The sequence below is a fragment of the Entelurus aequoreus genome, linkage group LG03 (assembly GCF_033978785.1).
Source record: "Entelurus aequoreus isolate RoL-2023_Sb linkage group LG03, RoL_Eaeq_v1.1, whole genome shotgun sequence".
In the NCBI taxonomy this organism is placed as follows: Eukaryota; Metazoa; Chordata; class Actinopteri; order Syngnathiformes; family Syngnathidae; genus Entelurus; species Entelurus aequoreus.
Window position 1 is genome coordinate 63,210,247 of NC_084733.1, and position 26,118 is coordinate 63,236,364.

The following is a 26,118-nucleotide window of genomic DNA, read 5'->3' on the forward strand; positions in this document are numbered from 1 at the left end:
GCTTCAGCCTGGATGCCTGCCCCCTCCCCTCCTGTTGCAAGTCTTGTGGTTTCTGTTTATCCAATCTTTTCATAACATGACTCCTGTTATTAATTTTCTTGTGACAGCAAACTGTTCATAGAAAGGTTCATATGTACGGTAACTGAATGAAAATATTCATAGAAATATAATTCCATCCATCCATCCATTTTCTACCGCTTATTCCCTTCGGGGTCGCGGGGGGCGCTGGAGCCTATCTCAGTTACAATCGGGCGGAAGGCGGGGTATCCCTGCAGACTGTATTGATCTATATTGATATATAATGTGTATATTGTGTTTTTTATGTTGATTTAATAAAATCAACATAAAGGTACCGGGCCGCACAAGAAATGTAATTTCTTGTGCGGCCCGGTACCAATCGGTCCGCGGACCGGTACCGGGCCGTGGCCCGGTGGTTGGGGACCACTGCTATATATGATGTGTGATAAACAGTATATATAATGTGTTATATACAGTGTATATAATGTGTGATAAACAGTATATATAATATGTGCTATACACTACAGTATATAATGTGTAATATAGCAAGTAAGTAAGATAATGTGTGATATACAGTATATACAATGTGTGATTGACAGTATATATAATGTGTGATATACAATATATATAATGTGTGATATACAGTATATATAATGTGTGATATACAGCTATATAATATGTGATATACAGAATATATAATGTGTGATATACAGTAAATATGTGTGATTTATAGTATATATGTGTGATATACAGTATATATGTGTGATATACAGTATATATAATGTGTGATAAACAGTATGTATAGTGTGTGATTTACAGTATATACAATATGTGTGATATACAGTATATATGTGTGTGATTTACAGTATATATATTGTGATATATATAATAAGTGATATACAGCATATAATGTGTGGTATACAGTATATAATATGTGTGATTTACAGTTAATTTACACTCAAAATGTGGTTTATTTTACCCTTTCATTATCTACTCTATTTGTATTTGACTTTCTCTTCTACTGTTACCAAATAGCATTATTTTATTTTTACTGAGATTCAAAGACAGTCTGTTTCCGTCAAACCCTCTCTTTCATTTGGTAATGTATTCTGCTATTATGTGTATTAGCTTTTGTGTGCTCTGTCCTGAACAAAACGCAGACATTGTGTTGTGTTTGCCTTGCGAAAGACGTCGTAATCGGTGGCTCTCCGAGAGTTGATGGCGAACCTTCCCTTCCCATACTTGTCTTCTTTCTGGGTTGTTGGGAAAGCGATGTGGAAGTTTCTCCGCATGCAGAACAGCGCGTTTTTACACGCCGAAAATCTAAGGATGAAGCGCGGCAGACACAGCGTCAACTCAAACTTGGGAGCAGTCATGGCGCCCAGTAGTCACGTGAGTGCCTTTTGACCAATCATTGAAAATTTCTCCACTAACCACGTTAAACCCAGATTCCGATCTAACAAAGGTCTTAACTCATTCTCTTTCTATGCCACATCAATATGGAATGCACTCCCAACAGGTGTAAAAGAAAGGGCATCTCTATCCTCCTTTAAAACCGCACTAAAAGAACACCTCCAAGCAACTTCAACCCTAAACTAACACCCTCCCCTCCCTTATCATACCTCTTCGGATTGTAAATAATCAAATGTAAATAATCAAATGTAGACACTTTTTCTTTTAATTTCTGATCTCTCTCTCTGTGTCCACTACTTGCTGTACATATCCTACCAAGTCAGTACTACACTGTTTTAATGTCCATTTCTCCGATGATGCAATTGTTGATGACTGAAGTGTTGATACCAACCAAATAGGGGTGTGGGAAAAAATCGATTCGAATTCGAATCGCGATTCTCACGTTGTGCGATTCTCACGTTGTGCGATTCAGAATCTATTCTCATTTTTAAAAAAATCGATTTTTTTTTTTTTTTTTAAATTAATCAATCCAACAAAACAATACACAGCAATACCATAACAATGCAATCCAATTCCAAAACCAAACCCGACCCAGCAACACTCAGAACTGCAATAAACAGAGCAATTGAGAGGAGACACAAACACGACACAGAACAACCAAAAGCAGTGAAACAAAAATGAATATTATCAACAACAGTATCAATATTAGTTACAATTTCAACATAGCAGTGATTAAAAATCCCTCATTGATGTTATCATTAGACATTTATAAAAACAAAAATAAATGAACAATAGTGTCACAGTGGCTTACACTTGCATCACATCTCATAAGCTTGACAACACACTGTGTCCAATATTTTCACAAAGATAAAATAAGTCATATTTTTGGTTCATTTAATAGTTAAAACAAATTTACATTATTGCAATCAGTTGATAAAACATTGTTCTTTACAATTATAAAAGCTTTTTACAAAAATATACTACTCTGCTTGCATGTCAGCAGACTGGGGTAGATCCTGCTGAAATCATATGTATTGAATGAATAGAGAATAGTTTTGAATCGGGGAAAAAAAAATCGTTTTTGAATCGAGAATCGTGTTGAATTGAAAAAAATATATATCGATTTTGAATCGAATCGTGACCCCAAGAATCGATATTGAATCGAATCGTGGGACACCCAAAGATTCACAGCCCTACAACCAAACCTAACCCCCCTCCATATCCCACACCCCGGATTGTAAATAATGTAAATAATTCAATGTATATACTCTGATGATTATCTTGTGTGATGACTGTATTATGAAAATAGTATATATCTCCCACACAGCAAAAACACTCCGCGGCGGATTCCCCGCGGAGGTATCGCGCTTTCCGGAACGATCATGAATCAATTTAAGTGGACCCCGACTTAAACAAGTTGAAAAACGTATTCGGGTGTTACTATTTAGTGGTCAATTATACGGAATATGTACTTCACAGTGCAATCTACTAATAAAAGTTTAAATCAATCAAAAATGGGGTTGGATATACTCTCTGGCTGAAGTTGTCCTCGTGCGCCACCCTCAGGCCAGCATGTTGACCTCCCCTCGCTTTATATGTGGACATATATTTGTGTCGATGCTTCAAACAAGTTGATAGATATATGTACATTTACAGCCGCTCATGGTGAAAATGAATAGACGTATCCATTATCGTTTGTTGTCAACAGATATACTCGTCACTTCTGGCTGCTCTCCTACGCCTGCGCGGACTCGTAGGTCACATGACACTCCACACTTCCTGCTTCCGGGTAGGGAAGGCGGGCTTTTTGGCGAGTGTTGGTGGTGATGGGCCATGAGGCTTCCGGGGTGGGTCGCTTTCTCTAAACTCCCTCCCGGATCACTCGGAGCATCCACACTTTTCTCCGTGGCTCCCAGAAGCCACCATAACACACTTACGTCGGTCCAGTGTGCCGCTAATAGTGCACGTAGCATGGCCGAAGAGGCGAAGAAGCTCGCCGCCTACGCCGCGGTGGACAACCACGTCCAGGTAGGATGTTTTTCTAAATAATTGTTTCTCCATTCGTGTCGGCAGCTGGACAGTTTAGTTCACGTCACGGTGTTTCTGACATTAAACCCTCGCCTCTCCAGCTAGTAAAGTTAGCTAAACACCTTGCTGTGCTACTTTGCTACTGTTAGTTTGTTTTAAAGGTTAATTATTAGCAATGCAGGCTTGTCCTCTAAGACTAACAGTGACAACACGTCGACTGGTCGATGAAAGCCGAAGCTTTATTTTGAAATAAAAGTGACTTAAGTTAAAGCGGCACATTCACTCACCACATGGCCTTTCGGACACAAACAGCACGTCAAAGTGTGTCGTTGTTTGTTCTCCATTTAAGTTCTAACAAATGAACACACGAGAGCAGGGGCCCAACTTTTCCACTACAAAGGGGCCTCCGGCCTCCCCACTCAAATATTAACACTGAATTGATATTACTAACCTACTTGCATACAGTATACAACCTTGTCAAATGTTATGAAACCACGTGTTAATCCCAAAGTTTATTATTTATGTAAAATCTACCTATTATCAATCAAACAAAGTTTTATTTATATAGCCCTTAAAGGCCTACTGAAATGATTTTTTTTTATTTAAACGGGGATAGCAGATCCATTCTATGTGTCATACTTGATCATTTCGCGATATTGCCATATTTTTGCTGAAAGGATTTAGTAGAGAACGTTGACGATAAAGTTCGTAACTTTTGGTCGCTGATAAAAAAAGCCTTGCCTGTGCCGGAAGTAGCGTGACGTCACAGGTTGAAAGGCTCCTCACATTTCCCCATTGTTTACAATGCAGCGAGAGCGATTCGGACCGAGAAAGCGACGATTACCCCATTAATTTGAGCGAGGATGAAAAATTTGTGGATGAGGATCGTGAGAGTGAAGGACTACAGTGTAGTGCAGGACGTATCTTTTTTCGCTCTGACCGTAACTTAGGTACAAGGGTTCATTGGGTTCCACACTTTCTCCTTTTTCTATTGTGGATCACGGATTTGTATTTTAAACCACCTCGGATACTATATCCTCTTGAAAATGAGAGTAGAGAACGCGAAATGGACATTCACAGTGACTTTTATCTCCACGACAATACATCGGCGAAGCTCTTTAGCTACGGAGCTAACGTGATAGCACATCGGGCTTAAATGCAGATAGAAACAAAATAAATAAACCCCTGACTGGAAAGATAGACAGAAAATCAACAATACTATTAAACCATGGACATGTAAATACACGGTTAATGCTTTCCAGGCTGGTGAAGCTTAACAATGCTGTTGCTAACGACGCCATTGAACTAACTAACTAACTAACTAACTTAGCAACGAGACCTCACAGAGCTATGCTAAAAACATTAGCTATCCACCTACGCCAGCCAGCCCTCATCTGCTCATCAACACCCGTGCTCACCTGCGTTCCAGCGATCGACGGAGCGACGATCATAGATGCGGTCGGCGGCCTGGAGACGGAGGACGTCAAGGTGAGGTCGGCGGCTAGCGCGTCTGCTATCCATCTCAAAGTCCTCCTGGTTGTGTTGCTGTAGTCCGCCGCTAATACACCGATCCCACCTACAACTTTCTTCTTTGCAGTCTTCATTGTTCATTAAACAAATTGCAAAAGATTCACCAACACAGATGTCCAGAATACTGTGGAATTTTTTGATGAAAACAGAGCTTTTTGTATTGGATTCAATGGTGTACCAATACTTCCGGTTCAACGATTGACGTCATGCGCATACGTCATCATACATAGACGTTTTCAACCGGAAGTTTAGCTGGAAATTTAAAATTGCACTTTATAAGTTAACCCGGCCGTATTGGCATGTGTTGCAATGCTAAGATTTCATCATTGATATATAAACTATCAGACTGCGTGGGTTTCAGTAGGCCTTTAATCACAAGTGTCTCAAAGGGCTGCACAAGCTACAACGACATCCTCGGCTCAGATCCCACATCAGGGCAAGAAAAAAGTCAACCCAATGGAATACAATGAAAAACCCGGTGCGATGGACGTCGAGTGGGTCTAGTTAATAGTGTGAGAGTCCAGTCCATAGTGGGGTCATCTTGAGCGGTCTGGGTCACAGAGCATTATATGCAAAATTCCCGGAGTTCTCTGCACAAAAACAATCCACGTCTTTACAGAGAGAACGCACAACGGGCCTGAGCTAGCTAACGTTAGCGTTGTATTAGTTAATGCTAATTTATCCAGTTCATCTAAAAGAGCGTGCTAGCTGCTTATTTTATTGTATCGATGCCGTTTAATGACCTTCTCCAGATGTAGATACTGATCTCTTATCAGGCTGCCATGCCCTCTGCTGGTTGTTCAGGGGAGTGTGTAGGTCACATTTATTTGTGCATCTGGTTTGTGGGAGGAATGTCTCATCGACACAAAAGCAAAAAAGCGATCCACATTTGCAAATACAAAATCAAGCATATTTATATTCAAATCTCAAAAATATATTTACAAATACATGTTTATTTATACAAAATCTTGATTTATTTGTATGTCACGTCTTTATATTCATACATTTTATTTGTATATATTTTCAGATCTCAAAAATATATTTACAAATACGTATCTATTTATACTAATTATTTATTTGTATATCACATTTTTATTTGTATATTTATTAGAATATGCATATGTATTAATATCATAATGATATATATAACAGTGTTTCCCCCAGAAAATGTGTTAGTTAAGGTGGTGGGAGAGGGCGTCGCCCGGGATAGGCGGCAGGACGGGGAAGGGGGTGGGTGGTTGGTTGGGTGTAAGGAACAGTGTAACTCGGCCTGTTGCCATCACGTCTCCACCTCATCGCTGCCACCACAGCCTGGGGGGGCAATAGACTACAGACTCTGATTAAATTGAACACATTGTTTATTAAAAAATAACCAAATAACAATATCTTATAATAAATAAAAATATTAGAGAAATAAAGAAGCCTACAATTTTTGGTTGTGTTTTCCGCTCCATTTGCAGAATGGCGATATATGATATATATCTTGATATTTTTTCCGTAAAGTATAAACAAAACACAAAACAGTCCTAGTTACCTGAGATACTTATTAGTAAGTCAATATTTTGACTTAGTAATTTGATGTTAGTTTGTCTAAATTGTCAGACGATCACTTCTCTGATGTCTCCATCATGTCCAGAAGTCTCTTCTTTATCTGGACGTCTTCTTCTACTGCATTCAGCAACTTTGTCTTGATTGGAAGTTTTCGTTATAGTCTGTTGTGCTCGTGGCTGTTGAGTTTTGCCTAGTGAAAAAAAAAACATTTTTGTAAGGATTTTTACAAAATTACAATTAATAATCATGAATACATTATTTGGGATAAACCCACTTTAGCACAGGTGTATAGGGATGATACTCGAAACCGGTTTTCCCGGTTGTTCGATAAGAAAAGAACCGAGTCCTCGGACTCGAATCCCTTTTTAAAAACCGGTACCCGTTATCGAGACCACTATAGTAAAGAAAAAGAGTTGGTTCTATATTCGAACCCCTCGGAACAAATCCCGTCCCGACCACAAATGCTCCGTGTGACATCACAAGAAATCAGTCACGTAGCTCGGTCATTAAGCGCAGATAGCGAAAGCAGAAAAAAAATGGACGGGAAAAAGTGCTCCAAGGTTTAATAAAGTTCAAAACAAAAGGTATAATCCAATGAATAACTTTACTGAGAGATTTGATCAGACTACAAACACATGACGAACACTTTTACGACCAACCGGAAACATAGCAACGCACCTCCTTTACGGCAGCTGTCGCAACGTTCTTATAGCAACCGCAGCACATACATATATGACATGATCTCCCTTTTTCAACTTTTGTTTTTCTTTCCTTGTAAACAAAACAATATCACACTGTATATGTGTTGTCTGTCTAATTATAAATAATTCAGACGAGGCGTGTTGGCTGAGTTCTTGACGTTTACTTTCACGGGTGACGACATGCAACAACACTTTTCGGGGCTACCGCGCATGCTCGTCACTCCCGTTGCATGATGGGTAGTGTAGTTGTTATATTCCCTAGCTCATAACATCTTTCCCCCTATAAAGAAATAATGTTAACTCAATAAAGTGTATTTCTTTTTTTAGCTTTAACTTTTCATTTTTTAGCATTGTAACCACATTTGCAAACAACTTTTCTCTTCATAGAATTGTCTTTCAATAAAGAAATAAAGTGCAAAAATGTCAAAGCATCATAACAAACAGTTATGTCAAATAGCAGCAGAATTGCACTTTTTGGAGAGCTGTATTATTTCCAGTTTTGTGCCCAAAGGACTGATTTTATTTAACACTAGTATTATTTATACACCTATAGTGATCACAGAGACAGGTTGTTTTTGTGTTACCTTATATATTTGTTTTTCTGAAAAATCCCACTTAATATACTTTGGGTAACAACAGTCAATATTTATTTATTTTATTTTTTTAGGGGGGCAAGAGTCAATATTTATTTATTTTTTAGATTAAATTGTTTTCTTATATAATAAAAGTGAGCTTTTGTTAAACCAAATATTGTGTTTTTTTCCATATACAACAACCTATCTGGACTCGATAAGAGAAACCATAAGGAATCGGTTCGATAAGAGGATTCGATAATAGACTCGAACTCGATAATTTCTTATCAAACATCATCCCTACAGGTGTAAGATAGTGACATGTTATTTACAACATGTCAAATGGCCCTCAACAACGTTGGGAAACAATGTATGTCAATAGAGCACTTCGAGGTATTTTAATTTTGACAGAAAAAAAAACATTTAATGCAACTGCAGTTTTACTTAACTCAATATTATTTATTACAAGAAACTACTCAAAGCATTTTTAATACAACCCTATTTAAATACATCTAAAACAGCTGAACTTCAATATATGCTTGCCATCTTGACTTCTGATTCCAAAGCAAGTATTTTTGTCACACGGTTGTCAAACAATGATAATATTAAAACAAATGGGCAAAATATGATTCAACATTATTGAAAGTGGTCACCTGAGAGCATTTGTAATTGCAGTGCAGTTCATATAAAAATGTTTTGATGCCCCAGATATACAACATCTATCTGCCTTTTAACAATAGTACTTCCTAGCAATGAAGTTAGTGCCCACATACCTGAAGTAGAGCTCTTCTCTCTTTCACCACAGAAGATTGTGGATTTCTCCTATTGGAATCTTACTGCTCTTGTACATCATTCGGCATATCTTTGTCTGTGACCAGGCTGTCAAGGGTGAATGGAGAATCCAAACTCCTGTGAGAGCTTGTGTCAATATCTGATGTTTCTATTTCAAATTGAATGGATGCACACACCCTGGCTTCCACCTGTTTGACCTGCTACCATCGGGCAGGCGCTACAGGTGCATCAGAGCCAGAACAAACAGGCTCAGAGACAGCTTCTTTCCCAGAGCTGTCACCATGTTGAACTCTAACTTATAATAAATAATTCACCCCTATACAATATCCTACCCTAATACCCTACTGTGCAATATTAGCCTTTGAGTGCAATACATCCTGATTGTTATTTATTACTCCGGTACTCTTGTCTTGTTCTGTATTTTGTACAGTATTTTGTATTTGTATAGTGTTTTGTATATTGTACAGATTTGCTTATTATTTTTATTGGATAGTAGTCTGTTTATTTCAATTCTTTTTTTTTTTTTTTTTGTCCTGTCCAGCTTCTCAGGCAAATCATATAGTTGATGTAGATGCCCATATCCGCTGTTCAGATTTACTTTACAAAAGAGAAGTGTAGGATACTTCTCTTGTTGCCTTATTTGTATTTGACTTTATTAAATGTATTTATATTATCATTTGGTGCAGCCGGGCCGGAGCAGGAGGGGATAGAAAGAAAAAAAAAGGAAGACAGAGGGTGGAATTGTGGGGACAAGAGGGGGATTAGACAGAGAGACAAAAACAACAACAGCAAACACAACAACAATAGAGCAACATCAGCAAATACGACATGTACAATATGGTGGTAAAAGTAATAGCAAATAAGCAGTTAGCGAAAATAAAAAATAATACAGAAATGACAATGAGCATTATTACACTAAAAATGGAGCAATACAAATACCAATAGAAATAGCGCTATTGATAATGAACAATACCAATACTTTACCTTTATTATCAACAATACAGTTGTTCAAATGCAACAATACATATACGTAATGATAACTTGAGATACGAAAGAATGCAGAAAAATGGAGGGGAAGAAAGAGAAGCAACCTACAATAACCTTGTAGATTGTTATAGTAACAATAGGTTAAGCTTTGTCAGAGTGCCATGTGTTATACCCAGTTTACCCTAGGGCAACAACATTAATATATGTTTGATGAAACGTGATTATGTGCATGAGTGTATGTGTGCATATGTACTTGTATATGTACAGTATGTGTATATCTGTGTTTGTACAGTGAATGTATATGTATAGTATGTGTGTGTTTGTACAGTGAATGTATATGTACAGTATGTGTATACAGTATGTGTTTGTACAGTGAATGTATATGTACAGTATGTGTATATGTGTTTGTACAGTGAGTGTATATGTACAGTATGTGTATGTTTGTATAATGAATGTGCGTGTGGATGTACAAACTTTGCGTGTGTAAATATGTACTGTATTTGTATATGTATGTGGGAGCGTAGGTACGTATGTATGTATGTGAGTATATGTGAATTTGTGTGTACAATACATTTGACTCCCAGTGTGTGTGGGAGCCAGAGTACGGCCCCAGCCTCCCCGAGAGCCCAACCCACAAACAGTAGGTGTGGTGCCCAGGGAACCAGGGACCACCGCCCCCACGCAGCCAAGCCGGACAGCGACAGGAACCCCAGAGCCCGGCCCACCGCGCCGCCCACAAGGGCCAGCAGCAGGCCGCAGACAGACGCACCCGGCAGAGGACAAGGCACGAGAAAAGCAGGGGACAGCCAGACTCCAAGCCAGTGAGAGACCACACCCCACACGGGCAGAAAGGCGGGACGCCTGGCCGAGGGGCCCGGAGACCCCCCGCAACCGGACGGGAAGACCACCCCCGCCCCACCGGCAAGCAGGTCCCCTTGAGCCCACCCCCGGAGAGGGCGGCGAGGCCAGCCCCCGGCCACCCCACCCAAGTCGGCCGCCACAGGACCACCCAGCACGGGGCCACGGGAACCACCCACCCCACCCGCGGGACCCCAACGATGGAGATAGAACAACCAGCAACCGCCCCGCCGAGTCCCCCCCCCCTGAGGTAGGGGGAAAATAAAAAATAAAATTAATAAAATATATTAAAAAAATAAATAAATAATTAAATATATTTTTTTTAAAAAGAATTAAAAGAAGATCACAGACATGCTGACACACAAGGTCACTACCCCAACAACTGGCCGACTCGCAGCACCTCGGAAAACCTTGCAGCACCAAGCTACCACAGTAGACGCAGGGACTAGACCCAGCAGGCCCCAACCAAGACGGACACCCGGAAGGGATGGACGGTGGGACCCAGGAGCTCCAGATACGCAGTCCGGATGCAGTAGCCTGAGGCGCCGACCCCCACCTGACAGGCAGGCCCAGAACGTACCCCCAGAAATATACATACATATCTATATACATGCACATACACATGTACACATACACATATATACTAAGGCTGCAGCTAACGATTATTTTTCTATCGATTAATCTATAGATTATTTTTTCGATTAATCGGTTAATCTATAGATTATTTTTTCGATTAATCTATAGATTATTTTTCCTTTTACCGATTATTTTTTTATTCAAAATGAAGATGAAAAAATAAATGTAGGCCCGTTTTTTCAAAAGGCATGGCTTTTATTTACAAAAAAAAAGAAGTATGGCCACTCAGTCAACATTGACAACAACATGACTAAATATTCTGTAACAATGTAAACATTTAAAACTTTTAACATTTAACAAAATTAAAAGTAGCTTATTTGCTTTTTAATGTGCAAATATAAAAGTCAACATCCAGTGCAAATCTTAATATTCTGCAATAGTATAAGCATTTCAAAATTAAAAGTATTGCTTATTTTGCTTTAAAATGTGCAAAAATAAAGATAAACATCCAATACAAAAAAGTGCAAAACGAAATATTCTGTAACAACAGTGTAAACATTTCAACAAAAGTGAAAGTATTGCTTATTTGCTAAAATGTGCAAAAATAAAGATAAACATCCAATACAAAAAAGTGCCAATCTAAATATTCTGGAGCACTGTAAACATTAAGTATTGCTTTTAAAATGTGCAAAATAAACATCCAGTCCAACACAGTACACAATAACCAATTCTACTCATTCCAGTGAGTGTCTAACAGTTGTAATGAAGAAAGGTTAGCATGTCTACATGCTTTGGTTCTTTTCTTGTTTACAATATTCCCAGCAGCTGAAAATAGGCGCTCAGAAGGGGTCGATGTGGCTGGAACTGAGAGCTAATTAGCCTTCACCTCAAGCCAGGATTGCGAGTGAGCTGAGCTGCAGTTTAAGTTTCTAGAAGGTCAACGGGCTCATAGTGATGTTACTAGTAGTTGACTGGGTGGTGTTTATTATCATTTGGGGAGAGTCCGGTGCCTGATGCTCACCTGCTAAACACCTATCTGCTCCACGCTGAAGCGCTGACTACATGCGCTCTGAATACGCACTGCTGATTGGCTGATAATGCTTCGTGTGTACCAATCAGATGGTTGTGTGGGTGGGACAATGCTGCGTGTGTACCAATCAGATGGTTGTGTGGGTGGGACAATGCTGCGTGCTGAGACAGAGGCAGACGGAGCAAAGCAGCTTGTTAAGACTTTAGCTTTAGCTTAGAAAACTCGTTCGGTACACCCCCGTACCGAACCGAAAGCCCCGTACCGAAACGGTTCAATACAAAACACGTACCGTTACACCCCTAGCAGATACAAATGACACATTCATGTTTTTGTGTATTGATGACAACGTATGCTCGCACGGACGATTGACTAGTTGATGGTTTTCTTTTCAAATGTTCGTTCATAGCCGTTGTGCTGCTATGATAGGCCATTTACGCTCGACACAGTGTGCATACAACAACATTATTAGGCCATTTATTGAAATACTCCCACACTTTTGACCACTTTTGGCATGCTTTTCCCCCCTCGCTCGCACCGCTCGCATCGTCTTCTTTGATCGTCTGCTTTGCGCTTCGCCATGACGGTAGTGTGACGTCATTATGCGACGCGTCGACGCACAAAAACGGCGTCGACGTATTTACGTAACCGATGACGTCGACTACGTCGACGCGTCGTTTCAGCCTTAATATATACATATACATAAATATACATACATACATACACACATATACATACATATACACAGCTTGTCAGCCCCGACAACCACCACACGCGCGCGCTGCCACCAGTCACAACATCAGCCACCCTCCTGCACTAGACCCAGCAGCCACGGGCACCCACACCACAAACAAACGGCAGCAGAAACAGCAGCCACAATACCCCCAGACAGCCAGCACCACCCAATCAAATCAAATCAAAGCGATCAAAAAAAAAACTGCGACTGGCAACCACACGCCAACAGGATCACGGAGACCAGCCAGCGCCAGCCAGCCCAAACGCCAACACGCAAACAAGAGACACCAACACCCTCCCCCACCAAAAGACCCCACCACCCCAACCCAAACCCGCACAAACACACCACCGCCCAAACAACTGAGACACGGCATCCAGACCAGACGCCGCGCCGCCACCACATCAAGTCACCAACAGAGACCCCACAGGACTTATTTCAATTCTTAGTTTTATCTTTATTACCTCTTGTGTAATTTATTTTTATCCCATATTTGTTCCCACTACCGAACCTTAAAGGCCTACTGAAACCCACTACTAACGACCACGCAGTCTGATAGTTTATATATCAATGATGGAATCTTAACATTGCAACACATGCCAATACGGCCGGGTTAACTTATAAATTGCAATTTTAAATTTCCCGCCACACTTCCGGTTGAAAACGTCTAGATATGATGATATGATGTGCGCGTGACGGAATCAGTTGATGCGGAAGTATTGGTACCCCATTGAATACAATACAAAAAAATCTGTTTTCATTTCAAAATTCCACAGTATTCTGGACATCTGTGTTGGTGAATCTTTTGCAATTTGTTTAATGAACAATGGAGACTGCAAAGAAGAAAGTTGTAAGTGGGATCGGTGTATTTGTGGCGGACTACAGCAACACAACCAGGAAGACAGAGATGGATAGCAGACGCGTTAGCCGCCGAACTCACCTTAACTTCCTCCGTCTCGCCGACCGCATCTGTGATCGGGTGAAGTCCTTCGTCGCACCGTCGATCGCTGGAACGCAGGTGTTGATGAGCAGATGAGGGCTGGCTGGCGCAGGTGGATAGCTAATGTTTTTAGCATAGCTCTGTGAGGTCCAGTTGCTAAGTTAGCTTCAATGGCATCGTTAGCAACAGCATTGTTAACCTTCGCCAGGCTGGAAAGCATTAACCGTGTATTTACATGTCCCTGGTTTAATAGTATTGTTGATCTTCTGTCTATCCTTCCAGTCAGGGATTTATTTATTTTGTTTCTATATGCAGTTAAGCACAATGCTATCACGTTAGCTTCGTAGCTAAAGTGTTTCGTCGATGTATAGTCGTGGAGATAAAAGTCACTGTGAATGTCCATTTCGCGTTCTCGACTCATTTTCAAGAGGATATAGTATCCGAGGTGGTTTAAAATACAAATCCGTGATCCACAATAGAAAAAGGAGAGTGTGTGGAATCCAATGAGCCAGCTTGTACCTAAGTTACGGTCAGAGCGAAAAAAGATATGTCTTGCACTGCATCTAGTCCTTCACTCTAACGTTCCTCATCCACAAATCTTTCATCCTCGCTCAAATTAATGGGGTAATCGTCGCTTTCTCGGTCCGAATCTCTCTCGTTGCTGGTGTAAACAATAGGAAAATATGAGCAGTCCTTCCCCCGGTGTCGTCACGCTACTTCCGGTAGGGGCAAGGCTTTTTTTTATCAGATACCTAAAGTTGTGATCTTTATCGTCGTTGTTCTCTACTAAATCCTTTCAGCAAAAATATGGCAATATCGCGAAATGATCAAGTATGACACATAGAATGGATCTGCTATCCCCGTTTAAATAAAAAAAAATCATTTCAGTAGGCCTTTAAGTTGGAGTCCTTAATCTCATTATATGCAAATATATTGGCAATAAAGTCCATTATATTCTATGTACCGTATTTTCCGCACCATAAGGCGCCCCGTGTTATTAGCCGCACGTTTAATGAACGGCATATTTCAAAACTTTGTTTACCTGTTAGCCGCCCCGTGCTATTAGCCGCACCTACGCTACGCTAAAGGGAATGTCAACAAAACAGTCAGATAGGTCAGTCAAACTTTAATAATATATTACAAACCAGCGTTCTAACAACTCTGTTCACTCCCAAAATGTAATGTGCAAATGTGCAATCAGAAAAATAGTAACACTCAAAATAGTGCAGAGCAATAGCAACATCAATAACTCAACGTTGCTCATACGTTAATGTCACACAACACACAAAATAAACATTTAAAGCTCACTTTCTGAAGTTATTACTCATCTACAAATCCCTCGAATTATTCTTCTTCGGTGTGCTTCACTTGTTTTTTGACACCATCTGTGATGTGGACGCGCATGCAGTCGTAGATCAACAGGAACGGCGCTGCGTGAAAAAAGTCACCCGGTGTCTTCGCGTAAACGTCTATCAACCACTCGCTCATCTTTTCTTCAGCCATCCATCCCTTCGAGTTAGCTTTTATGATGACGCCGGCTGGAAAGTTCTCTTTTGGCAAGGTCTTCCTTTTGAATATCACCGTGGGTGGAAGTTTCTGGCCGTTAGCATGGCAAGCTAGAACCACAGTAGGACGACTTCTCATTCCCTGTGGTGCGAATATTCACCGTACGTGCTCCCGTTGTATCCACAGTGCGGTTCACATGAATATCAAAAGCCAGTGGAACCTTGTACGCGTGTCTCTTAGTAGGAGACATTTTGTTGTCTTTACAGAAAAACAAATGAAATTAAATATCCGCGAGCTTCTTCTTCTCCGGGGGCGGGTGCTCACCTTGGCGGTTGCTTACAGTAGAAGAAGAAGCGCTTCCTCTTCTATGGGGCGGTTGCTTACCGTAGAAGAAGAAGCGCTTCCTCTTTTACGGGGAAAAAAGATGGCGACTGTTTACCGTAGTTGCGAGACCTAAACCTTATGAAAATAAATATGAATATTAATCCATATATAAGGCGCACCGGGTTATTAGCCGCACTGTCTGCTTTTGACAAAAATTGTGGTTTTTAGGTGCGGCTTATGGTGCGGAAAATACGGTAGTTGATGGAGAACCGCCCCAGATCTGCTCGCATAGTTGGAAGTACAGCAAAACAACTCTACCGTAACCACTTCTTCCACCTGCGTCGACTGCTTGTCTGTACTTTCCACAAATCGCTTTCAGTTTAGTGCTGATAGTTGTTTTTGTGATTTCCTCTTTCCGATGTGGAAATTCCTCAGATGTCTCTCCAAGTCTGTACCGTTCCAAAATAGGGTAAGAATGTCACCATACTTGGACTGGCAAGTTTCCCAGTCAACACTTTGAGTTTTGTTAACTTTAAAGGCCTACTGAAAGCCACTACTACCGACCACGCAGTCTGATAGTTTATATATCAATGATGAAATCTTAACATTGCAACACATGCCAATACGGCCGGGTTAACTTATAAAGTGCAATTTTAAATTTCCCGCTAAACTTCCGGTTCGAAACGCCTCTGAGGGTTGACGTATGCGCGTGACGTCAATCATTGAAACGGAAGTATTCGGACACCATTGAAGTCAATACGAAATAGCTCTGTTTTCATCTCATTATTCCACAGTATTCTGGACATCTGTGTTGGTGAATCTGTTGCAATTTGTTCATTGCATTATGGAGAAAGAAGCTGAGCAAGCAAAGAAGAAAGTTGTCGGTGCGAAGTGTCTTTTTTGCGAGGGAAGTCAGCAACAACACGTACACAGCCGGCGCTTCTTTGTTTACATTCCCGAAAGATGCAGTCAAGATGGAAGAACTCGGACAACAGAGACTCTAACCAGGAGGACTTTCATTTGGATACACAGTTGCGATAACGTGAGTACACAGCTGCGCTTCCAAACATTTGATCGCTTGCTATAACTAGCTCGAGCTAGTAGCTAGGAGCTAGCATTAAGATTAATTTGTGGCATATTAAATATAAGCTTGGTTGTGTTGTGGCTAATAGAGTATATATATGTCTTGTGTTTATTTACTGTTGTAGTCATTCCCAGCTGAATATCAGGTCCCACCCGCGCGCTTCCAAACCTTTGATTGCTTGCCAGTACGTGCGTGTCATGTACGTAACTTTGATTAAATATATAAGCTTTATGAACCTTGGGTTAGGTGAAAGGTTGTTTGGGCTGAGTGAGTGTGTGTGTTGTGCAGGTGTTTGAATTGTATTGGCGGGTTATATATACAGGATCCCGTCCATATTACCCGCTCGAGCTATAACTAGCTCGAGCTAGTAGCTAGGAGCTAGCATAACAAACACCTAGGTGTTTTTATGCGGGATTAATTTGTGGCATATTAAATATAAGCCTGGTTGTGTTGTGGCTAATAGAGTATATATATGTCTTGTGTTTATTTACTGTTGTATTCATTTCCAGCTGAATATCAGGTCACCCCCGGCTCTCACAGCATCTTCCACTCCCCACTAGTCCTTCACTTGCACTTTCCTCATTTAAAAATATTTCATCCTCGCTCAAATTAATGGGGAAATCGTCGCTTTCTCGGTCCGAATCTCTCTCACTTCATGCGGCCATCATTGTAAACAATAGGGAACTTTGCGTATATGTTCAATTGACTACGTCACGCTACTTCCGGTAGGGGCAAGCCTTTTTTTATCAGATACCAAAAGTTGCGATCTTTATCGTCGTCGTTCTATACTAAATCCTTTCAGCAAAAATATGGCAATATCGCGAAATTATCAAGTATGACACATAGAATAGATCTGCTATCCCCGTTTAAATAAAAAAAATTCATTTCAGTAGGCCTTTAAACTCCAAAACGATGCTTAAAAGTAGCTTTACTCCTCTGTCAATCCACATATATAATTTTTTCTTGCCGTGACTCATTATTTTTGCTATATGCCGGCTCCAGAAATGACGTTTCGGATGTTTCTGATTGGATAAAATGGTCTTAAGTCCTAGGCTACAGCGCCCCCAGTATTTTGGCATGCATATGACACTCAGTGTATGCGTTTGCTTGGGGACAGAGATAGTTTTTTAAATGCGCACGTGTGGCTGGATAGCTTGTAAAGACGTTAGTTTAGGCGGTGGCTCTGTTGTTAAGGCAGCCGCCTTAACAACAAAACACTGCAGGAAACCCTGTATAAGTTGATGTGAGACAATTCTACTTCCATATGGTTACTACTTTTTATTTGACACAGCGCTAATATGCACAATCGCTAAACTCAACAAAAAAGGTAAGGCATATGATTTCCGCGTTAACGTAGTCAAATAATTGGCCAATAAAAAGGAATTCGCTGTTAAACGCAGAAATTGACATAATTGTGAGTGAAATGTTGTCATTGTGAAGAGAAGAAACATTTGTTAGGAAAAAATGATTAGTACCGCTCATTTATCCCCGAAACAATCAACTGCCCCGTCCTGAACTAAACAATGTGGATATGGCCACAAACAGCGACTAAATTGTGATACTAAAGTTAGCGAGAATAATCCATACGTCCACAACACATCTCATCTGCTTGTGTTGTTGTGAACGACATCATCCATGTAAGATCAATGTACAAACAGGACTGCAGGCGCAACTTTAGAGGCGTTCTTTTTTTCTTTTCTTTTTTAACAGCCTCAAGTCGTTTGCATATGTCAAGCGGAGAACAACACCACACTTCCCCCCCTTTCCCAAAACAGCGTGGTGCGCCACTTGCGGTCAACCTGTGCTATCTAAATAAACGTTGTTTTTTTTTAAAGTACTTTTAAGCACTTATTGAATGGGGACAAGCGGTAGAAAATGGATGGATGGATGATACATTTACATGACTTAAAATACTGGTCTAAATTGTCCAAAGATGTATTGCACCAAATACTAATACATGTGAGAGAGTTTGCATTTGATTAACAAACATTGTGTCATTTTCTGACACAATAAGCACACAATCTATGGTGGTGAAATAAGTGTAAAAGGTAGAAAATGGAGTTAAAAAATAAATAAATTGGAAAAACTGAATGTTATTTTTTTCCTGTATTGCTCTTATGTTAATTAATTGCTGTTACTATTATTAATTTACTTGCTGTTTATTCATTACTAATTTATGTGCATTGTCATTTTGAATTATATTTTAAAGTTGAGTTTTGGAGGTGCAATTAATTGTTTTTATTCATCGTGATTTCAATATCAACCAAAATTAAAGCTGCAAGCAGCATTGGTCGGGTCCGCCTTCTGGCAGGTGCTAGTCCTAGGTGTCCAATACTTTTGTCCAGTGGTAGTCCTGAGTGAGACCTACATAGAGGTTTTGGTTTCGTGTCTCTACGATATTGGTACTGGGAGTTAGAGGAAGTTGTGTCTGAGTTCACATTGTCATTATAGGCTATTGTGTGTATTGAGGCCAAAGAAGGTCTAATCGCAGTTTCGTTGTCATTTTTGGCACCGTAGCAGCATCAGTGCTGCGGGTCTTTGAAGGCTCGTAAAATCAAAACGGTAGCACTTAATCATTATCCGTACACAACTTTTAATCAGAAGGGTTCAATCTCTCTCCTGTAGCAGTTTGAAGCCGAAACGACAAACGCGCTCAGAGGAGATAATGTTTGATGTTTGGTGACCGTTTGGTACAAAAATGTTGTTTTGAAATGGAGATAACAAACTTCCTGTTGATTTTTGATGAAGGGTGTCAATGTATGAAATGTAGGTCTAAATAAGACCTACGTAGAGGTATTTTTTTCATGTCTCTACGACGTTCCTACCGGAAGTTACAAGCAGTTTTGTCCGATTTTTCCTCTGAGGAGCAGTTTTTTCTCTTTTTTTTCAAAAAATTATGTAGAGCACAATTTTGAGTTTTGGGATTCGGTTTTTTTTTTAGATCGCAGTTTCCCGCAGTCCCGATGTGTGTGCGAATTTTGGTGAGTTTTGAAGTATTTTAAGGGGGTCAAATTACAGCTCAAAAATCAAAAATGAGTGTTTTTAGTCATTTTTTGTCTTGAAGGGGAAATTGCCAACTTCCTGTTGATATTCGCCCGAAGAAGTGAAATTATGAATTGTAGGTCTAACTGAGACCTACATACAGGTTTTTGTTTCATGTCTCTACGACCTTCCTAGTGGGAGTTAGAGGCATTTTTCTTCCTAGGGGGCGCTAGAGAGCAGTGTTGATTTTTGGTATTTTTTTTTACCACTAAAGTGTGCTGTACCCGGGGTTTGATGTGTATGTCAAATTTGGTGAGTTTTGAAGTATGTTAAGGGGGGCAAAGCAGCGCGCGACGGTGCGGAAGAATAATAAAGAATAATAATAAACCTTACAATTTCAATAGGGTCCTTTCGTCCCATTGCAAAAGGACTCCCTTTGGGATTCCTTTTGAAAAGGTCCTGTGCGGACCCTAATAATCATTATTATTGTTGCCATAATCGTCTTGATATGGAAGCGCTAAGAACTCCCAACAAAGATGGTGGGGAGAAGACACTGTCGAAGTGGAGGCACGTCAATACGAAAGCGGTTTGAAGATGGTCTGTAAAACAATCAATGCAACATGTTGACAAAAGAACCACCATTGCATGTTATGTAGACCACAATGAAGTGTTTTAAATGTAGAAAAAAACATGTGACCCCATTAAGAAACTTATTTATGACTTACAATTTAGACTTATTTTTGCTTATTTTGTTGATACGTCGTATTATTTCTGAATAAAACACTGTAGTTCTAAACTTATTTGATTTGCTTTCATTCAAACTTTGTTTTTTTTCCCTACTTTTTGCAAATGCACCATAGCCAAATGTGCAAGTTTGACATTTGGTAACATAATGTTTACGGCGAACTTGAAGCCCATTTGGTTTGCTGTCCCACAGAACAACCAGGTGGTCGGAGTGGGCAGTGGCTCCACCATTGTTTACGCAGTGGACAGACTGGGTGAGCAGCTTATTAATGGGGACATATTTTGTCTCCAACTAAGGATGCATGCTTTAAATTTTGAAGCGTGTGTTCAACAACTCTGTCGTGTGTATGTTGCAGCGGAGAGGGTGCGCCAGGAGAAGCTGAACATCGTGTGTGTTCCCACCTCCTTCCAGGTCATGTTCACGTTTTGTAATGAATCAATTTTTTGCCCACAGTCGGTTTATAACTCTGTTTCTCCGCCCTCCCTCAGGCCCGCCAGCTGATTCTGCAGCACGGTTTGGTGCTGTCTGACCTGGACAGACACCCCGAGGTATGACGCGCTCCTTCATCGGTGCAATCGAAAGGAGAGCGCCTCAGTTATTTGGGACTTAACAGTGCAGCTGTGTTTTACTGAAACCAAGTGTAAAGTTACCCTGCATAATACAAAATGTACTGAAGTAGTACTTGAGTACAGTAATCCCTCGTTTATCGCTGTTAATTGATTCTGAATATGACTGAAGTAGGAATCCTAATTTATACATCAAATATTTTCATTGGTAGAGCATAAAAATCCTGTTTCAGTACATTTTCAACATTATCGGAGCCATCTATAATAATATTGATAATACACATACGAAATAACACCCTTTAGTCACTTTTACACTCTTTTAAGCCAATATAGTAATGATGCCTTAGGCTGAGCCAATCAGTGGCCGCGACACTGAACAGCATGCTTTGATTGGTTTGGTCTCCTCTTGTGGCCAATACTGCAATATTAATATTTTAGTTCATTTAACCAGTTTTATCATTTGGGGCAAAAATGTTGCCCACACTTTTTTTCTGCAGGCAAGCTACTTTTCAATTGACCAAGTTGAAGGGATCTACCTCATTCATATATATAATTAATATGTATTTATTTATGAAATAGAGGTTTTTGTTACCAAGTTAAAGGTGTTTAATGATAATACAAGCATGTTTAACATATAGATTCCTTTATTTCATGAAGACAAGAATATAAGTTGGTGTATTACCTGATTCTGATGACTTGCATTGATTGGAATCAGACAGTAGTGCTGATAACGTCCGCATTTTCGAATGGAGGAGAAAAAAAAGTCTTCCTTTCTGTCCAATACCACGTGAAAGTGGTTGGTTTTTGGCATCTTATCTGTCCAGTTTCCATACTACTTTTTATACACTTTACAAGAAATACATTGGCGGCAAACTCCGTAGCTTGCTTGCTTGTGCACGCCAGCCTTCTGAGACTCTTATTTTGTTAGCGCAGGCAGGCTGAGGCGCTTTTATTGTGAAGATAGGAACTGAGCAGTCAGACTTTAGAGTTTTGACGGCAGGTACGGCGCGAGAGTCTGTTGAAATAAAAAGTGTTTTTCGCCTTCCTGTCGGTCATTTTTTCTTAATAATGAGCTTGCAGCAGCCAGCGTCATCTCACAAGACTCTCGGGTGCCGTGAATGTCCATCAAGTGACAAAAGTGACGTCTTGAAGATTGATGATCGCTAATTTTTAGTTTTTTAATGCCTGCCTGGCGATCGACCGACACACTCTTTCCCATTGACCGGTAGCTATCGACGTAATGGCACACCAGCTGTAGAATATGTTAAAAAAAAATCTGCGCTGTCATGAAGCCTCAAGTCAGGTGAAACTCAAAAAATGTGAATAAAGTTAGTTTAGTCCAGCAATTATATTTACAAGGTGAAACTAATATAGGACATTGGCTCATAACATCTAACTTTCATGGTTATGGCTTCCAGTTTATGACAACCTCAGTTAGATTCAATGATACAAAATTGTTTTCTACTTAATTAACTGCAAAACAAGTTAATAAACATTTTTACCAATTATTTTAAACTGTATTACCGGTACTAGCAGAATCACAAATATGTATATTTTACCACTTATTACATTTTTCCCCAAAAACTATTTTAAACTTTGACAGACAAGACCATTTACAAAACTTTTTTTTTTTTACTTTATGAACAGCAGAAGATGGTTAGACCACATTTTGAAACTTTGTAATGGTCAAGACTATTTACAAACATGTTTCTAAACTTAATTAACAGCAGAACAGGTTTATAAACTTTGACACCCAAGAAAGTTTACAAGCATTTTAAAAAGTTCAGAACAAGTTAACAAATAAAATCTACTATTTTAGACTTTATTAACAGCCAAGCCCATTTACAACATTTTTTTCAAAAGACTGACAGCAGAATAAGTTCAGATCGCATGTTTATACTTTAACAACCAACATTCTTTTAAATTTGTATTAACAAAGAACAAGTTAGCAAACAAATGTACGTACTATTTTAAACTTTAGCCACAAAGGTTATAAACATTTAAAAAAAATATATTGAAGCAGAGCAAGTTAACATAAACAACTTTACGAAGTATTCAAAACTTTAACAGTCAAGACCATTTGTTGAATTTCATTAACAGCAGAATAAGTTAACAATCATGTTTACCAACTATTTTAAACCTTATTTTTATATATATAACTATTTTTTTTAATTTTTTTATTGTTGTCTTTTCCGGAAGTGTCCACATCACAGGCAAGCTGCCTCTGCCACAGACAATCCTGTGCATCTTGCTTACGTCATCACATCCTGTTTCGGCAGTACTGTTTCAGTGTTGAAAGTATTTTCAGGTGACTGAATTTTTGGTGCATCACTGAAAAATTTTTTTTTTTAAGGTGCGGAGGCTTTTATTTTGCTGTGACACTGTGCCATAATTAAATACATGTAAGGGAAACCCTGCTTTATTAACAGAACTAGTTAACAAACAAGTTTACCAACTATTTTCAACTTAAGCCAAGAAAGTTTATAAACATAAAAACAAATATTGGAGCAGAACAAGTTAACATAAACTTTTTAGCAAGTATTAAAAACGTTATTAACAGCCAAGACCATTTAGATTTTTTTTACCATCATTAATAGCAGAATAAGTTAACAAACATGTTATAAAAAAAGTTTGGTTTCCTGTTTTCATTATATCTTGTTCGGAAGTGACTTTCTTCTGACAATTGGATATTACGGTGCCACCTATTGCTTTACCATGCGCTGCCAATGTGTCCACATCGCAGACATGTTGCCTGTGCTACAGACAATCGTGTGCGTCTTGCTTACGTCATCACAACATCCTGTTTCAGCAGTACTGTTTCAGTGATCAGTCGTTTTCTTGTGACTGAGGTTTTGGTGTGTCAATAGCAGAGGTGGGACCAAGTCATTGCTTTGCAAGTCACAAGTAAGTCTCAAGTCTTTGCCCTCAAGTCTCGAGTCAAGTCCCGAGTCAAGACAGGCAAGTCCCGAGTCAAGTCCAAAGTCAAGACTAGAAAGTCTCAAGTCAAGTCCCAAGTCCTGCATTTTGAGTTTCGAGTCCTTTCAAGTCCTTTTACACACAGACTAATATTTTTACACAGATTGTGTATGCTTTTAAAACGCTGTATTTATTTATTAAAACAAGTGCATTTGAAATTGCAGGAAAAAAAATGGTGCTGACATTGCACTTCATAATAGCACTATTAACCAGTCATTTTAATAGTTTAAACAATTTTAAACATTTAACTCATTCAAAAACAAACATTAACATACTATTGGTTGTATTTTATGAAAATAACATTACCACAAAGTTGAGAAGGAGCAAAGATCTTCAATATTTGTATGTGAGAATCACAAAGAAATCTTCTGGGGGAGGATGACGCCCCTACAGGGGTTTGCTTTACAAACTTTCAGCCCCACCTGAAACAAAATTCACCAGCCGCCACTGATTATGATGCATTCTCATTTTAGGCAAAGTATAAGACAATACTTTCTTAACAGTATAATTGTAACCAGGAATAAGTCTTCAAGTAACAATATTCAAATATTAACATTGTTGGGTAAGACAGCATTTGGTTTTATTCTGAATCCAGTGAAACAGATTGGTGGTTTTAGCTGATATAAAGACTTTCAGGTGTTTATATATGTTGAAGTATTTGGCAGACGCTTTTATCCAAAGCGACATACATAAAAAATAGATATAAAACAATCACTGTAAACATGATCATTTAAGGGAAGAATGTAATACAAAATATCAATACAAAGTGTCAAGACAGAATAAACTCTCTACTGCTGCAGCAACAGAGTTACAGTCTATAGGTCCCTAAAATATATAGATATCTAATGTATTCATACATTGTTTATGTAGGATATACGCATGTATATATAATCTAATCATATTGTTTCTTCAATTTAAAAATAGCTGACCGTTTTTTTCCCCCTTCTCTGGGATTATATTCCCAGTTTTGATCTCGGACGTCTGGTCATTTATAGCGTATAAGAATATTATATTACTGTTAAGCAAACTATGAATAATAAAAACGCCAAAACATGTGTCCGTTATCATAGCTACACGTATGACAAAAAAGCGCGAGAAAATCAGTGGTATTCAGTGAGGTAAAATGAATTAAATGCGCTGACAGTTCATTGCTCCTGCCAAATGAATTGCACTGAGTGGAGCGGATCACCACTCCAAGATGGCGGCTCCGCGTCTCGTCTGCGCCAGTAGGCAGTAGCGCTCAATGCTGCGTCTACTTATAAGATGTCTATGGTTATGACGTTAGCAGTGAGTTTGCAGCCTCACTGATTTAACTACACAGCAAATAAAATTCATGTTACTTAGCCAATAAACGTTAGCTTACATTCAAAACTTACCCTTCTTTGTGCAACTTCAAATGTCGAACGAAGTTGGAAGTTGTTGCGTCTCCGTCTGTAATATTCGAACTGCGTGATTTGCATACGGCAATTCGTTTTTTGTTGACCAAGTCGTAGTTTTTATACCCGAACGAAACCAACTTTGGCATAATTGTTTCTCTCTGCCGCATTGTTTGACAACTCTTGTTCGGTGGTTGTCCTGCAATTTGATTGGCTGAATGCTGTGGGATGAAAACAACGTAGATTTAATTTGATTGGCTGTTGTACTGACAGCACACGCGCTGACACGCAGCACACACGCTGATAGACACAGACGTATAAAATGAAAGATACGGAGCGCTCCCAAATAACTTTTTACGGTTTGGGTTTTGGGGAAAGTAGCAAGTCATGTCAAGTCAAAAGGCTCAAGTCCAAGTGAAGTCACAAGTCATTGATGTTAAAGTCTAAGTCGAGTTGCAAGTCTCTTTACATTTTGTCAAGTCGAGTCTAAAGTCATCAAATTCATGACTCGAGTCTGACTCGAGTCCAAGTCATGTGACTCGAGTCCACACCTCTGGTCAATAGTGCGTAAATAGTAAGCTATATACTTCCATTCATACAATATATTACTTAAATTTGTTGTCACATTAAAAACCCTAATTTTTAAGGTGCGCTGGCTTTTATTTTGCCATGGCAGTACACCATAATCAAATACATGTAAGGGAAACCCTGCTTTATTAACAGAACTAGTTAACAAACAAGTTTACCAACTATTTTAAACTTTAGACAAGAAAGTTTAGAAACATTTAAAAAAAACTTTAACTAGTAGAAATGTGGCGATTATGTCATGTAAG

At 39.4% G+C, this 26,118-nt stretch overlaps 1 protein-coding gene across 1 annotated transcript in view; it reads left to right on the forward strand.

The window, feature by feature from the left end:
- The first annotated feature begins 3,198 nt into the window (after positions 1-3,198).
- Positions 3,199-26,118, forward strand: part of rpia (ribose 5-phosphate isomerase A (ribose 5-phosphate epimerase)) — a 34,187-nt gene continuing 11,267 nt past the window's right edge. Inside the window, exons 1-4 of the mRNA XM_062040602.1 lie at positions 3,199-3,459; positions 20,560-20,620; positions 20,723-20,778; positions 20,856-20,915. Coding sequence (XP_061896586.1) covers positions 3,265-3,459; positions 20,560-20,620; positions 20,723-20,778; positions 20,856-20,915 — 372 coding nt within the window. The 5' untranslated portion in view covers positions 3,199-3,264. The remainder of the gene's footprint in view (positions 3,460-20,559; positions 20,621-20,722; positions 20,779-20,855; positions 20,916-26,118) is intronic.